This window comes from Stenella coeruleoalba, assembly GCF_951394435.1.
Source record: "Stenella coeruleoalba genome assembly, chromosome: 1".
In the NCBI taxonomy this organism is placed as follows: Eukaryota; Metazoa; Chordata; class Mammalia; order Artiodactyla; family Delphinidae; genus Stenella; species Stenella coeruleoalba.
In genome coordinates, this window is record NC_137169.1 from 89,502,247 (window position 1) to 89,518,733 (window position 16,487).

Sequence of the window (16,487 nt, forward strand, 5' to 3'; positions counted from 1 at the left end):
ATTCATTATCATTTCTTTCTTTTGATTCCCCTTACTCCTTCTTTCTAGCATTTATGCCTGACTATGATTGGGACAGAAAAATGTACTTAGAATTATATATTGTTAGAATCAGATAAGATCATAAAGATAATCTTTTTATACTAAAGAAGAAAAAATGCAAAGAGATCATCTACAGAATAGAGATAGATACAGCTTAGCAGAGTAGTTTCAATGATGTAATTAAAGGTTTAAGCTGAGTAACAGTATGGAACAAATATATCTCGACATAGCCTCTACAGTTTCAACTAGGCTTTTCCTGACATTGGACACAAATCTCAAATATGTCAGAAAATTAAGGCTTCTCACTAGAATAAATTTAGCTTTTGTATAAAGGAGCAGGGACCACCCAATTATAATATTAAAATATCTTTAACAGCAGTGCAAATACTGATTATTAAACCTGGCATCATTAATATTGATGTTCGCTTGCCAGGTGTTTGGCTAACTAGTAAAGAGCTTATAATGTCAGGGCAGGGTGTCATTTGCTCTCTGGAATGAGGGAAGCAGAAAAGGTGAATAGGGTTTGATGTTCATTTAGCATTCTTCCTGAAGTGTCAGCTTAATAAAAGTAGACTCCGGTTTTGTTTGTACTTTCAATTGTCTTCTTGTAAGAATTATTGAAGAGAGCCATGGCCTTATCTACTACAGAGTTAGTCTGAATGATCTCAACTATAGCAAGTTACCTCTCTGGCAAGAAAAAGGTAACTCAAAAGAGAAAAAAGCTAGTATAAAAGATGAGTGCTTGACAGTTGTGTGGGTTTGATAGAGACTTCTGTGTCAGGTTTAGTGATAAAATAAAGGAAGCTTTATGAGCGTCTCTAGTGTTCTCTTTTATGGCACCCATATTGGCATTGAAAAGAGGATAAAAATAAAACCAGCTAAGACCTCAGGTGGAAAGAAATATTTAGATGGATTTTGGATACCAATGAGAAAAGACCTGCTCTCATTTTAACTTAAAAGAGCAGTTACTTAGGTGTCAGTAAAACTCATATAATAGTAATAGCAAACATTTATGGTGCTCTAGCCATTAGTTGGCAGTTCACATACATTACTGCCTTTGAATATCACAGTAACTCTATGAACCAAGTGATGTTATTCTGCCCATTTTATAGGTGAGGAAACTGAGACTTAGAGACAGTAAGGAACTTGCTCAAGGTCTTGTAGGAGGTAATCAGCAGAGCTGAGATTTGCACTTGCACAGTCTGATATCAGAGCTTGAAAGTTTAACCCCCATACTGCACTACCAGTTATCTGAAATTCCCTTTTATATATGATGAAGATAATTCTGGTAGCATTTTCTGAACTACCGTGAAGCTGACTACTTGGACCTGGAGGGTGCATATGGTTTATTGCTATCCAAAGCATTGCTGATCACAGTGATTACTGATGCAGTTCTCTTTGAACCTTTTGTGTTAATTAGAAGAACTAAATGAACTATTTAGCAGTTTTTAATATTACAAAACTCATGAAATATTTAGGCATGCTCTAAATAGAAGAATTAAAGTGATAATTTTAACAATTGGATTTCAAGTTTGGATTTTTTGCTTACAATTTAATTACAGAGCTATGCTTTATAAATACAAAGCTACTGTGTGAGAAATCTCTCAGAACGTCAGGGGCTTTGAACAGGAAAGAAAGATCCTGAAGACTGAGGTTAAAAATAAAAATTAAAAAAAATCTTGCATTTCAGCATGGTTTTCTTTTTATAAAACCCCTTCTCTTGTATTAGTCTCACTTCTTTTGAACCAACTACCCTTTGAAATAGACATTATCTTATTTACGAGGAAACTGAAACGCAAAGAACTGAAGCAATGTTTTCCGAAGTCACCCGTTTAGTAAATGTTATATATGGGACTTATACCAATTTTCTCCAGTGTTCAGATCAGAGCTCTTTATGTTCATCCTTTGCAGGTAGATTGCAGATAGATGGCCTATGTCCATTCACCAATAGTTGAAAAAACTTCGCTTTAGAGGAGATGCACCCAGCGAGGGCATTATCCAAACAATGTGGAAACAAGTAACAGTTGAGACTCCAAAGGAATAATTAGCAGTAAAGGCTTGGCGAGACACAAGTGGAGGGACAGGCAAAGGGACAGAATTCTGATTCTTTGAAGAGGACAGAATCACCTGGTTGAACATTGCTAGGTCTTATGTTTATGCTGAATGTCTGGGAATTTCATAAAAGTACAGACTGAGGCAAAGAAGAATAAGGGGTCAAGCTACTGAAAGGGGTGTACAAGGTAGGGGAAAATAAAGCAGAAAAAAATCCATTTACTAAAACCTATTCAATTTAGAGTAGGAGATACCTGATGATTTAGAGGAGATACCTGGTGAAAAGTCCTTATAAATTATCTGTCTGAGGATAGGTTTGGTCTCAGAGAATGAAATGTGGTTTAGCATGCTAATGACTTTAGTTGTGAAGAGAAGAAATGTAGGACAGGAATGATAGAGATGTTGACAGACCACACTAAAAGAAGCTGTGTTCTGGAGGATGTGTTAATAAAGATGTCACTGCATAGCAGTTTTCCTCCTATTTCTTATGAGACTAGTTGGAACTGAAATAAGAAATTTATATTCTTCACTCAAGGCAACCTCAAGGCTCTAAGAAAAACAACTGTAAAAACAACGACAAACAGTTAAACACAAAACCGAAGACACCCTCAAATTCAGGTTGGTTGATCACTTCTTCTCATATTCTGGAAATCATAATGACTCAGAGTTGGGAGGGACTTAGAAGTCATGTCTGGTCCTATGTCTTTCCACTCAGTGACACTTGTCGTATGTATTCTCCTTGTGTTTCCGCTTGAACTCTGCATGATAAGGATTTCCCTGCTTCATAGGCAGCCCCTTCCATCGGTGGAAAGCTAAAGGACTGGCTCTGAACTTCTCTCTTAGTAATGTTCCCCCTTTTGCTCTCCTTCTGCTTTAAGTACTTAAGAGTAAATCTACTCTCTTACCCATACCACAGTTCTACTCTAAAAAGGCAATTATCACATTCTCTGTGACTTTCAAGATTTACCATTCTGTTCTTTCATCCATTTCCTTAATTTGTTTAGTTGGTCTTTCACAAAATAGACATTGCCTAAGGATTAGGGGAAGAAAAACAGTGGTACAAAACAGAGAAGTCAGATATCTTCATCCAGGACTAAAAAAAAAAAAAATTGGTGAGTTAAGAAACTTAGAGAGTATTGAGAGTTTGTATCAGAGTATTCTACTCATTATCCAAAACGTAAAACTGACTAAGGCATTGAAGTAGTTATTTATGAGGAGAAGCTGGCTAGACATTTGAAAATGTAGCAAAACAAATCACCGAAGCCCACAGGTCCCTTGGAGGCCTCTTCCCACCACAGCGGCAGGGCTGATTGAGAACAGCTGGTGTCTGCTAAATGTCCTCTGCTTATTTAATTATTCTTTTCCAGGTTCTTCCTGGTGTGGAATCCACAGTGTGAGTGATTTCTCAGAAGCTCAGCCTCAGGGGGAAGTTACTCTGCATCAGAGAGACATGCCAGAAGGAGCCTGAGCTTTCTCAGAGCCCAGGCTTTGTCTCTGCAGACACCCGCTCCTCCGAAGGCAGATGGGCCCAGTTATAGATTAGGAGGGGAAGGAAAGAAAGAGAGTGAGAGAGAGAGAACAGGGCCAAAGAGGAGGAAAAAGGGATGTTTCAAGATTCTAAGAGAAGCCAGAGGGCGTTTATTCCCCTAATAAGGAGCAGTGTTTAACTACTTACTGACAAAAATATCCTGGAAATTTAAAAACCTGTTTCAGCTTTTGAGACAATCAAACGTACACTGCCTATTTCAGAGGTACCTGCCATAAACAGATTTAATTGCCTTTAATGATTAAAACCCTATATTTCTTATTTTTGTTTTCTCAAGGTTATTTGAAACTACCATTTTAAAGAAAGACCATATTCATATTTGTGTAAATCTGTACTTTTTGCCATCTGCACGTCCCACAAACACTCATAAAACAAATTTTAAGACCTACATTATTTATTTGTTCATTCATTCATTTTGGGGGGGTGTATACAGACTTGCAAGCACAGACTTTCAAGCTTATACCATTCGTACTGTCTAAAGTGAGAATGTAGAGTGAGAGAGTTGAGAAGGGCTGGACACCATAGCTCTACTTACCGGGAAGGGAACTGTCAGCCCTTCCATCTAAGGAAAGTGGAGTCCAGGGACATAGGAAACCACCTGAGATGGACAGAGAGAACCTAGTGTGGCACTAGGGACCAGGAGGGGCAAGGAGAGCAAAGGTGGGTGAGATGACTTCCCTGGTCAGGACTGCAGTCAGGTGACTTCCCTGGTCGGGACTGCAGTCAGGTGACTTGCTTCTACCCTTGATTCTGTCATTAACCAGAGAGGGGAAATCTCTTTAGTCACTTAAACATTTGGGGTCAGTCTTCCCACTTGCAGAATGAGGAGGTTGGATTAGATCAGTCATATTTCCAGCTAAGCTCCTGAGAGTTCTAAGGTTTCTGTGGAGGCATTTTGACCAGGGAAAGGGGTTGATTATGTGGGGAGGGAACAGATGATAGAGGCACAGTAAATGCCTCCCCCCAATAATTTATTATTTGACCCATGATCTGTTTTATATATTGGATTTCCACCTCAAGATTCATTCAACAAATATTTATTCTGAATGTATTACATAAGATTTAATTCTAAAAAAAAAAAGGCACTGCTGCCAAAAAATAGTGTAAAAATAACTGGCCTGGATAGTTTCTAAGATACTTTCCAGCATTAACATTTAATGATCTTAATGTAGGAACTAGATTCATTCATTTCTCATCATGGGAATCCTAAGATATGAGCAATTATCTTGAATAGTTAAGGTGGGGAAATTAGTTCTGTAATATTTGTCACTTCTGTAAAACATGCACGCACACACACACTCATTCACTCACACACACTTTTGCAACATGATTTCTCCATTCCAGTGAATAACAGTGTAAAATTTTCTGAACTTTATTTATTTTTTGTCACTCAAAAGGTGACTCAGTCGTGTCAGAACATTTGTAGACCATACCAATATTTTATATTTTTCAACCAACAGATTACTAATCAGAAGAAATCCATTTTCTTTAAATTACTAATTTAAAGAAAATGGATTTACTTTAAACTCATAAGAGAGCAAGAAGTTCTAAAAGAATCATGCATAATTTTGGAAAGTTGATTCTCCTCCATCAACAAGAAACAGGAAATAACCAAACCAATATCTGTAGACACAGAAATTATATATATCAGAACCAAGGTATCAAGTTTGAAACATAGCTTTTTCATGAATTGCTTAGCTAGGTTCATTTCTTGAAAGAGTTAATTCAACAACTAAGTTGTTAAAAATCACCAGGTACTTGAACATTGAGGAAATTTGGCTCAGTAAATATTAAATAATGTAAATTTCTTTGTTTTGTGATTGCTTATTGATGCCATGTCATGGTTTCTTTATAACTACAAATGTCTTTTACACCCTCCTGCCACACACATCAAACAGGGAAGGAGGGGAATCTCAATAATGGAGGCACTGAGGTACCATAAGTGGTTCAAGGGAGGTAAAAATATAAAAGCAGGTCAAAGTGTGCCTCACATGTGCTCGGCTGTTGCCCTGAGCACCAGGTTAATCTGGCAAATTATGTAATTAATTTGATCTGGCTCTACTCAGTTAATTACACGTTGATTGATAGAGTAATTATTATTAGTAACTGCAAACATATCTTCAAAATGGAGAGTTGCTTTTTTTTTTTCTTTTAAGTATCTGACTTTTTCTGATCTGTGGGAGCAGTCCAATGGTAAAAAACAGATAAACATAAAAAGGTAAAGGGCTCTGAATACTAATTGTTTCTGTACTTATTATTTGCTAACAGGGAAATTGTTTTTCCAGGTTATTCCTTCTATTTGAATTTGTAAGCTTCTATTTGAAGAACCAATAGTTTTCATTTTTATTTGAAATATTTTAGAGTATTGCCAAATAAACCATGAGAAAAGACATTTGTTATAATGTGGGAAGGGTTAAAAAGCCACTAATCGTAGATGAATGAAGACTACAGAGTTAGACTTGTGACAGGAGAAGAGTTTATGAAAAAATTAAACAGTACAGGGAGATGATTTTATCAAGTAAGTTTTCTGTTCGTGATTCTTAGCTCTCTTAAAGGATTTTTTGGTCATGCTTTAAATTGCTGAGTTTTTTTTTTTTTATTATTCATTTATGTTTAAAAGAGGTTGGTTTCTCTGACTGAATGCATTTCAGTCACAGGAATTGAATTCCAAAGAAGAACCTGCTATAGTAAAACTAGATTAGCTAGAATATACCCTATAGCATATTCTGTAGGAAAAATTATGGGGATTTTACAGATGTTAAAAGAAGTAAAATAATAAGAAACAAAACATATTTTAAAAGAAAGAATTCTTCAAAACCTCAGAACAATATAAATTAAAGCTTTTCATTAAGAATTTGATGAATCTAGTATTTCCTTTCACAGCTAATTTCTCAGGCAGTTCGTTTATTCTTTGATGTAACTTTAAAGTGTTCCTAAAGGAACATCCATGACTAAAGTTACCACATAAATATTGTATTGTTGAAGAAGACCTGTAAATAGAGAAGCAAAATCTCAGCCTTTGCAGTTTACAAAATAAAGCCCACTGGTTTAATGCACTTACTTCCCAAGACGGCCAAACCCACCGGAGTGACTTACTAAGGTATCTGGCGTTGATAGCCTCGTGGTGTTCAGTCCTACCAAGGATGGGAGAGTTTGGGACATCCAGTTTGATATCATTGCCATGGTGCTAAGCACAGCGCCAAGCTTCAGCAGTGGAAGACTCATTGCTGTGGAGCTAATGAGTTTTCATAGTGACTGATTAAGATCCTGGTTCTGGGCTGGCAGCGGGAGGCGTGACTGCAGCACGCCACATCTACAGCATGAAAAGAGATCAACTTCCCAAGCTCTAATCATGCAGGGAAAGCTCACAGAACCTCTTTCCCTCACCCTCACAGGAAGTTCCCTGCTCTTCCCTTTTCCTCCTTTACCAGATACTTTGCTGGATCATCAAACAAAATATTCTTGATAGGGCTTCACTGGTAATTGTTAGAGCAGAGGTTGAAGGAAGGAGGAAATTAGAGCTTTTCCTGCTCCACTATATAGTCAGTTACCATCAACAGAGTTCGCTGCCTCTGGGATTTCTGTCAGTATAATCAGCTGCTCTTTATCCTTCATAAAAATACATAGCACCCTTAAATTGAGGTCTGTCAAAGCGCGCATTTCAAACACCAAATTTAATATCCACAGATTTCTCTGAGCATGGAAAAAGTGCTTTTAGACAAAACATGAAAGCAAAGTCTGAAGAGAATATCCAAGATGATTAGATAATTGAGTAAGAAATTATTTTTTATATAGTAACCTAAAATTAGCACTGTTGCCTCTTAAAAAAAATTGTCAGAGATTAATAGCTACTGCCTGTGGAGGACATTGCCCTAGGCACCTTACATGTGAACAGACAGAAAAGGCAGCCTTGGAGAAAAGCTCCTGATAAAGAAATTTCATAGGTTCCCAGTTTTGCTTTCACGAATGGATGCTTAGCAGTTTCTCAGGCACACAGCAAACTCAGTTAACTCTATTTTCACCTTGTGAAGAATGACAGACCAGTACCGCAAGTCTATGTCATGAGAGAACATGTGACATTAAAAAAGCACAAGACTTGGCTTCTGTGACTCCCCAGGGAGTCTGAGGTCTAGCTCCTTGTTCTCTTGCAGTTAGTTGAGTGACTGGCCAGTGAATTAAAATTCCTTGGCTTCACTTTTTTTTTTTTCCTGCGATATGTGGGGGGTGGACTCCCTGCTCTCCAAGGCTCCTTCCAGCTGTGAAATTCAATGATCTGTTTATTAGAATTCTGACGGCAAATGTATATATTGAATTTGCGGCTTATGGGTAATTTTATTATATTCTTTTTACAAATACTGCAAAATTGTCCACATCCAAATCTCAGGTCCCAAATGGAATAAATCAGAGGCTCTTGTCTTATATAATATATGTGGTTTAAAATAAAAATACAGAGAGAAGACATGAAGGGAAATGTGGGTGAATGAAAATTAAGTGAAAAAGAATCATATGAAAAGGAAAAAAATACTGTTTTGATTCCTTAGGAGAATTCTGGAATTGTTTGTATCTGGAAAGATATGCATTTTCCTTAAACAGTTTTGGCAGGAGAAATAAAGAGAATATCTTTAATAAAATTGAAAGACATATATATTTATAAAGGTGTGTGTGCCTTTATTCTTCAAAACAGCTTTAAACTGGGGTGAATACTGAGACTCTTCAAATCTTCCTTGCATATATTACCTTGAAATCCAGGCTACATTTTTTCTTTCAGAATACATCCAGATGATTTCAGCTGACCCTTATTTTTTAACCACAGTGCCCAGAAAACCAAATATTAGGTATTTTTGTCTTTTTCAAAAATCGTATCATATGCAAAATTTAACATAAAAGCACCATAGTTTATATATTAAACTTAGTATTAAATAACAGCATTCATAGAAAGGACTGTTAAATTTTACATTATTATTACAATGTGACAGTAACAAAAAGTAAAGTGGACATACAAATCTAGTTGTTTGAAAAATTACCAGGAACTCTACCTGACTTGAATAAAGGAGAAGAGTCTCTTTTAAGAGCTTAGCTTCCAAAATTGAAAACTAATATAAATGTAATTACTGGATAATTTAAGATGCCACATGGCAGATGGTAATTATACTTATTAATGAGCTATCAATCAACAAAATAATAGCTTCTTTAGAAGAATATAACATGAATGTCAGGGGAAACCAGTACTCTTATTTGCAAATTAAAAAGAAATGAAGAAATAAAGAAAAATACAGTATAAATGGAAAGCTTCTTGCAATTTCCCAGAGATGCAAATACCTGCACTGAAGAACTGAAAGAGAACAACAGTGAAAGTTTATGATTTGATGATGTTTATGAACAATGTAAAAGCTATAATGTGTGGTTTAAAAAAAAAACATTTAAATGGCACACATTGAAATAGAAAAGCTTACATTATAATGATTGTTAGTTATGGGAAATAAAATAGCTATGATTTGTAAAAGGTTAAATAGTTTGCATTGCTCTCATAATCTAGTAAATTGCTTTTAATTTCCATTTTATAAGTTGGGTTCTTGTTTGCAGATGGGGAAGCTGATTTTTCTATGTGGATGTAGCAACCTGTGTTCAGGGCAAGAAACCCAGTGGTTACAGAAGTCCCACAAGCATGGTGTGAATGTTGATGGAGTAAAGTAGCAAGAGACAAGGCTGGAAATACTAGCAGTTACCAACTCCCAGGGCTTCACGGTCAGCCAAAGATGTTTGGATATTATCTTGGATGCAATTCAAGAATTTTAAGCAAGACTGTGAAGTCATTAGTTTTATGTCTGAAATTATTACATTGGCATTTTCATGATGCAGGATAGGCTGATGGGGGTTGTAGGAACAGCAAAGCATATCAGAGACAGGAACATAACTTAAGAGCATATTCTCATAGTTTAGGCAAGAGATGACGAGGGCCTAGAAAAAGAAACTGTTAGTGGAGCTCAAAAGGATGGATGCCGTAAAGAATTGGGGTGAAATCGATAGTGATTGAATAGATGTGAGAAGTGTGGGAGAGGAAGTTATTGATTAATATATTTATTCATTAGATATTTTATGGTAGACTTTTTATTACCCAGAGTGATTTCATGATAAACCTATATAGTAAATAATCAGTAAGCAAATAATTAATGACCAACAAAGACTTATAGGTAATCTTATGTAATATTGGCATGTGCTGTCATTGGAATTTTATTTTTCTTTGATCTGGAGCACGGAAGTTTAACATTGCTTTGGTACTCAGTACACTTGCTAGTCTGGGGACTACCGGTATGGTAGGTGTGTGTGTTGTTTTCTGGGGAACCTAGCTTGACTAAAAGAATAGGTGAACCAAAGTGACCTCTTGAAAAAACAAAGTAGACCCTTGCTAGCAAGGAGGAAAAATAGGAAGAGTGGCATAAAGTAGAGGAAGAGGCTTAAAGTTTATGCTAACTTCGTACTCAGTCACAGAGGATGAAGAGAATAATACAACTTTGCTGAGTGACACAAAGTCATTCTGGGTCTCTGGAACTAATAGTCCAACTCAAAATAGAGAAAAAGGACTGAGGTTCTTGCTTCTTCCTTCACTGAGAAGTCAAAGCAATTACAAGAGAACTTCCATAAGGTCCCATTACTCTACCTACCCACCTACCTCACCTGTGCCCACATGACTCTACTGTTCCACACATAAATTGTTTGTGTTCCTAGGTAAGATTGATTCCCCCACTCTGCACTAGATCAGTGCCTTTTAGACTATCATGCATAGGAATTACTAGGAGAGCTTGATAAGACCCAGTTTCCTTTGTCCCACCCTGAGAGTCTGACTTACTAGCTCTAGCACAGGGCCAAATAATTTGCACTTCTGACAGTCTCCTAGCTGATTCTCATTCTGCCATTCTTGGACCACCTTTGAGTAGACTGCCCTAGATCACATCCATCTCATCAACTCAATGACAGCTCTCTTAATCCTTTCCTCTCTTACTGAGATCAATAAATCTTCCCACTTTAATGGGCCATTCACAGCAGGATATAAACACCCACTTATATCACTCATTTTAAATACAAACAGGTAGACAGCAGTTTCCTGATCCTATTTTCTCTCCATTTATTTCCCCTATCACTCACTGTCCCTTTGCAGCATACCTTCCTGAGAGTTGTCTATACTCACCATCTTCAATTTCTCTTTCCCTAATCAAGGTTTTGTTCACATTTCTCTACTCCACTGATACGACTTTTATCAAGGCTACCAATGATACCATGTTGCTAAATCCAGCAGTCAATTCTCAGTCCTCAACTTTCCTGACCTGTGAACAGCATTCATCAGACTTTTACTTTATCCTTCCTGAAATAATTTCTTCACTTGTGTTCAAGGATACCACATCCACCTAGTTTTCCTTTTACATTCTGACTTATCTTTCTCAGTCTCTTTTGTCGATTCTTCCTCATCTATATGCTAATGACTCCCAAATTCATTTCTTCCTCGCAGACCTCTCCTATCAATTCAGTCCTGTATATCCAATTATCTACTTGACATCTCCACTTGGATGGTTAATAGACATCTTAAATTGAACATGTAAAAAAAAATGAGCTTCTGATATGCCTTTCCCATCTCCAGCAAACAAAACAAAACAAAACAAAAGAAATAAACCAAAAAATTATATACATGCAACCATTCCTATAGTCTTCTTCATTTCAATTCCATGGTTGAAAAGTTAGATTTCAACCTTAACTTTTTCTTTTTTTTTCGCATCTCTTATCAGTTTCATCATCAGGTCTTTTCATCTCTACTTTCAAAATATACCCAGCATTCAACCATTTTACACCACTCTCAGTGCCACCATGCTGCTCCAAAGTCATCATCATCTCTCATCTGGTTTATTGCAAGAGCCACTGCTAATTGACCTTGTACCACGTCAGTCCTTTTTTTAACCCCCAACAGAGTGATTCTGTTAAATTGTAAGTCAGATTATGTTATTCCTCTTCTTAAAACTCTTTAATAGATTCCCATTTCACTCCTGGTAAAAGTGAGAATATTTAGCATGAACCATAAGGTTCTGCATGATCTGGCTTCCTCTTATTTCTCTGATCTCATTTCTTATAACCCTTCCCTTCACTGGAGTCACTCTGATTCTTCAGAGATGCAAGATAATTTTCCACCTCAGGGCTTCTAGTCTCTCAAATGTCTTCACACTTCCTTTTTGTTTTAATTCAAAGATCACTTTCTCATAAGATCTTTGCTGACCACACTATCTCAAATTTCTACACTTTTCATCTGATCATTTCATGTTGTCTTTTGCTGGTTTACATTTTTTCTCCTTAGAACTTATCACAGGTTGGGATCCTATATATTTTAATTATTCATCTTGTTATTTGTTTTATCCACTAGAAATAAAGTTCCATGAAAGCAGGAACATTGCCTGTTTTGTTCACTGGGGTATTCTCTATGCCTAGGAGAATACCTAGTACATAGCAGGTTATCAGTAAGTATTAAATTAATGCATAAATTAATATATTATTGTTTTGTTCCTGAACTTCCCTCATTGTAAAATGGAGACCATTTTAAATGCAAAAATTAAAATAGAGCCTCCCCCCTTTGTTGCAAAATGAGCCAGTGTAATATTGTTGCATTTTGCATGTGTGTTGTTACGTGTACATGATGAACGTATACCTGAGTAAAAAGATAGTGTAAACTTAAAAGTTAAGAATGCTTTTTCCTTCCAAATTTGATATTTAGAATGCAGGCACTTTTGGTCTAAGCCAAGAAGTACTGTCTCTCTTATTTTGACTTCTCTTGATAAGCCTCAAATCACTGGAACCCTGAATAAATATATGAAAGCACTCTTCTCCTCTTGCCTTTGGCTAATGAAGTTTGCCTCCAATAACATAGGGGAGGATGGAAGGGACTGTAGGCTATGGAAAGGATGAGTTTAAATAAAATGAATTGGAGAAGATGGAGATCTGAGTGTCCATTCACTCAACTTCCTTTCATTTGGCTCCTGGCAATCAATTAGGGACCACCTGTAGCTCCTAGAATTCAGTGCTTTGCCATTCTTGCCTTGAGGTTTCAGGGTTGTCTTAAAAGTGTTCACTAAAGAAAGAATGTATTGAGTGAAAAACATTAGCAAAATTCTCTAAAGGAGGGATTTCTGTCTTCTCATCTTTGCCTTCATCTGAGAAGCCGACTGATGCTCTATAAACCCGGGGGATCCTCTGTTGGCAGCTTTTGTTGCTACTTCAAAGGAGAAAAAAATGGATGTGTGCGGGAGGAATATATTCAGGGCAAACATGGTTTTTTGTTTTTTTTTTTTAACTCTGACTTTCTACTCAAACTTGAAGAAGTGAAAAAATATAAATCCAGGATTAGGCTAGAGGAAAGGAGGATGCAAAGTGGTGTGACAGAGAGACCCTCAGACTGTAAGGCAAAAGACTTAAATTTTGCATCACTTAGTCATTGCCTTGTTCTGGGTCGTTCAGCTGGGAAATGAAGAGATTAAATTGAATTTCCTATATAGTCCCTTCCATGATATAGTGCCATACTTAAGAGCTCAGCTTCGATCTTTGCAGTTACACAAGCCCCTCCTCGCTTTCTGCTCTGACACTATTAGACAGCTGGCTGTGTGACCTCCCAGAGCCTCGATTTCCCTATGTGTGAATCGGGGATAACAAGAGAACCTGATTCCTTAGGAATTTGTGAGGATGAAATAAACATCTACATATAAAGCCCTCATCACAAGATTTGGCAAACAAGGAGTTCTCTATCAATATTTGTCATCATTACTCTAGTGCAAAAGAAGTTTATGTATCTTTTCCCCATATTTATAGAAGAGAGAATAGAGATAGAAATTGTTAGCAATAAGGAGGTGAAGATCATCAAATTTTGTATAAATTACCAATGTAAAGGTTTAGCTTTAAGAGTTTTAAAAGAGTAAAATATTCTTGATTCCAGTGTGCTTGGTTCATAGGGATTGGCTGACAGCAGTATCCTAGAAAGGGGTCTAAAGCATACCCATCCCACAGGCCAGCCTTGAGGAGCCACTTGTTTAAGCCTGTCTGCCTGGCACTGTTCTTAGAGCTTTATTTGTATGAATTCATTTAATTCTCACACAAACCCTATGAGGTTGGTATTGTTACTATAACCAGCTTATAGATGAGGAACTGAGGCACTGAGAAGTTAAGTAAGCTAGCCTAGGTCACACAGCTAATTAAGGGCAAGTTCAATATTTGAACCTCAACTGTCACATTCTAAGTATGTTTTTAAGTATTATGCACACACACACACACAAAACACATGCAATAACAGTATTATAGCAACTATTTATTTCAAGTTTAATCTGTTTTAAATAATTAGAATTATTTGGGGGAAGCATTGCAGTTTAGTCATTGCATGCTCTCAGTAAATGAATACTTAAAGCTGAGCACAAAAATTAAAAGTAATGTGTCTTACTTATTGAGTTTATCTTTGAATGTGACAGAGCCAGGTCAGGGAGTCACCGACTCAGGTAAGTGTTCAGTCCCTGCTTCATTTTCATTGGAATCTATTTTCAGGTTTTTCTAATTCCCCCAACTCACCAGGGCAGACAAGTGTTAAATTATTGCCAAAAGCTTTTCTGGAAGAAATTGTTTAGAAAGAGAGATCTCAAAGAGGTTGGAAAATTGCCTGGTGATCAGAAAGAAGACTGTTTCAGTGGTAGCGTGAAAGAATAAAATTGGATCTTGAAATGTGCAGTTTTCTGAAAGGTTGTTGTAAGTTGTTTCATAAAACTTATCTCCCTCTTGAAAGTTGAAATGTATGTTTAGCAGGAACCAAAATTCTGGTAGTAGTAAATAACCCCAAACATCAAAGTATAAAAGAAGATTACATTTATAGCTTGCTTTTTAACAAATTCACATAAACAGCAGGAGCTCTGCAGAGTTAATTTGTACGTAGCAGCATTAGCTACTTATTTGTCAGCATTGTCCCCTCATCAGTATGTGTAGTCAAAGTTGTTTTGTGATTTGAAAGAAAGCTCTAGCAGACAAACATAGTTAAACATAAATGTCTAAAGATCTGGACTTGAAACAAGTCAGGCAAGCTTCGTCATTGAAAGAGTCGTGAGAGTTATGTAGTTTTATAAAAAGGGGTTGGAAAAACAGTTAAGGCCAGGTCATTAAAATAACCATCACATAGATGAAACTGTACAAGCTCATTACCTCATTTGCTTGTCCTTTTTTGTTTCAACACATTTAAGAACTACTGACCTTATAAAAACAGTTTTAGGAGGACAGAAGTAACTTGACTTACAAACAGCTCGCTTTGTGAATACTCATCTGAAAGGGGCCCAACGACATATATATGAACTTGACATGGATAAGTAAAAGAAAACTGTTGACAAAGGTTATCTCTTGTTATTGAAGTTAAATAGATGATTTTTTTCTGCTTCCTAATATTTTTTGTTCTCTCATTTCCCAGCTTAATTATGTATTATTTTCTGTTAGAAAAACATAAGCAGAAGTATGTCATTATTCTCTCATTGACTTTTAAAGGCATCGATCTGTTAAACATTTATTAAGTACATTCTTTGGGCCAGGAAGAGTACAATACTGAAAAATGCAAGATTAATGTGGTACAGCCTCATATTTTGGGTAATTTATCAATCTGAGAATGTAACAGACTATAAACAAATATGTACATATGAACTGAATAGTTCCAGTCTTACAGAGATATAGTGGAGGATTAAAAGAAAAGGAGATTGGTATCTTCTGGTGAAATGGTCAGGAAAAAGGTAGTGCTTGAGCTGGTTTTAAAAGTTTAGCTCTTAATTCTCTTAATTTTTAACTCAGGGAAATGGAAGTGTAGTTTACTATGGACCCAAAAATAAAATAAAATTTAAGTCATAAGGAATTTTGTGCAATGCTTCAAAGAGTAGAGAATTATATTCTTCAGCCCTTCCTTTGTCAATATGCATCATTTGTCCTAGTACATTTTTACCTCTCTTCCAATTAATAAAATAAAATCATGATATTTACTTAAATCATAATAATATAGGGCTATTGAGTGAACAAAGAGAATAGAAAAAATGAACATTATTGTGAAAACAGCATTTTCCTTGAGAAGGAAGAGAGGTAAATAGAAATATCAAAGCTCTTGAGGGACCTTGCATTATCAAGAAAATTGTACTTAAAATTACATACACATGTCAACGGGGGTAGTTTGAATTCTAATATTTACATATAATATGAGTCATAAAGCATATGGCTGAAAATTTAATTCTAGTATAGATGCTTCTTGTCAAGTGTCTGGTAAAATGTATGCAGATAGGGTATAGCATGAGGAGTGCTGGAATATTTGCCATTATTGAAAGTAGATTGTCTTTGCGGTGCGTTCTCTCTCTCTCTCCTTCCCTTCCCCTCCCTCCCTCCCTCCCTCCCTACTTTTCCTTCTCCCTTCTCTCTCTACCTTCTTTCCTTTTTATCTTCCACCCTCCTTTCCTTCTTCTCTCTCCCTCTCCCTCCCTTTATTCTCCTTCCTTTCTTTTTCTCTTTCACTTTCACCTAAGTGTCCTGCACTGAAGTAGGATACTAGTATGGTTGCAAGGGCTCCCCAGGTGATTCTGATGTGTTCCCAATTTTTAGCAGCCTAGGCTGTATGGCTACAATTTAAGCACAAATAATTCTAGTATTTTACACTTCAAATTTGGAAGTTTTACCTTTCTACTCATTCAACACTATTTAAAACAAAACAAAATAAACAAAAGTTCCCTTTTCTAAACATTCAAGCATGCATGCTTAGGCTATGTTTTACCTCTTACTGTGGTCGTAAGGTTTTCAAGAGGTTATTGAGCTTAAAACTGGA

At 36.4% G+C, this 16,487-nt stretch overlaps 1 protein-coding gene and 1 long non-coding RNA gene across 4 annotated transcripts in view; one reads left to right on the plus strand and one right to left on the minus strand.

Moving 5' to 3' along the window:
- Positions 1-16,487, plus strand: part of LOC307190178 — a 232,683-nt gene that overhangs the window by 122,451 nt on the left and 93,745 nt on the right. The gene's annotated exons all lie outside the window — the stretch shown is intronic.
- OLFM3 (olfactomedin 3) overlaps positions 1-16,487 on the minus strand; it is a gene marked incomplete at both ends in the record, with an annotated part of 194,170 nt that overhangs the window by 45,716 nt on the left and 131,967 nt on the right. For 2 of the 3 annotated variants that reach the window (XM_079929189.1, XM_079929188.1), the window contains one exon: positions 6,734-6,862. The exons of the other annotated variant lie outside the window; for it this stretch is intronic. In XM_079929189.1, coding sequence (XP_079785315.1) covers positions 6,734-6,862 — 129 coding nt within the window. Of the gene's footprint in view, positions 1-6,733; positions 6,863-16,487 lie in introns of those variants that run through there. 3 annotated transcript variants of the gene reach the window in all.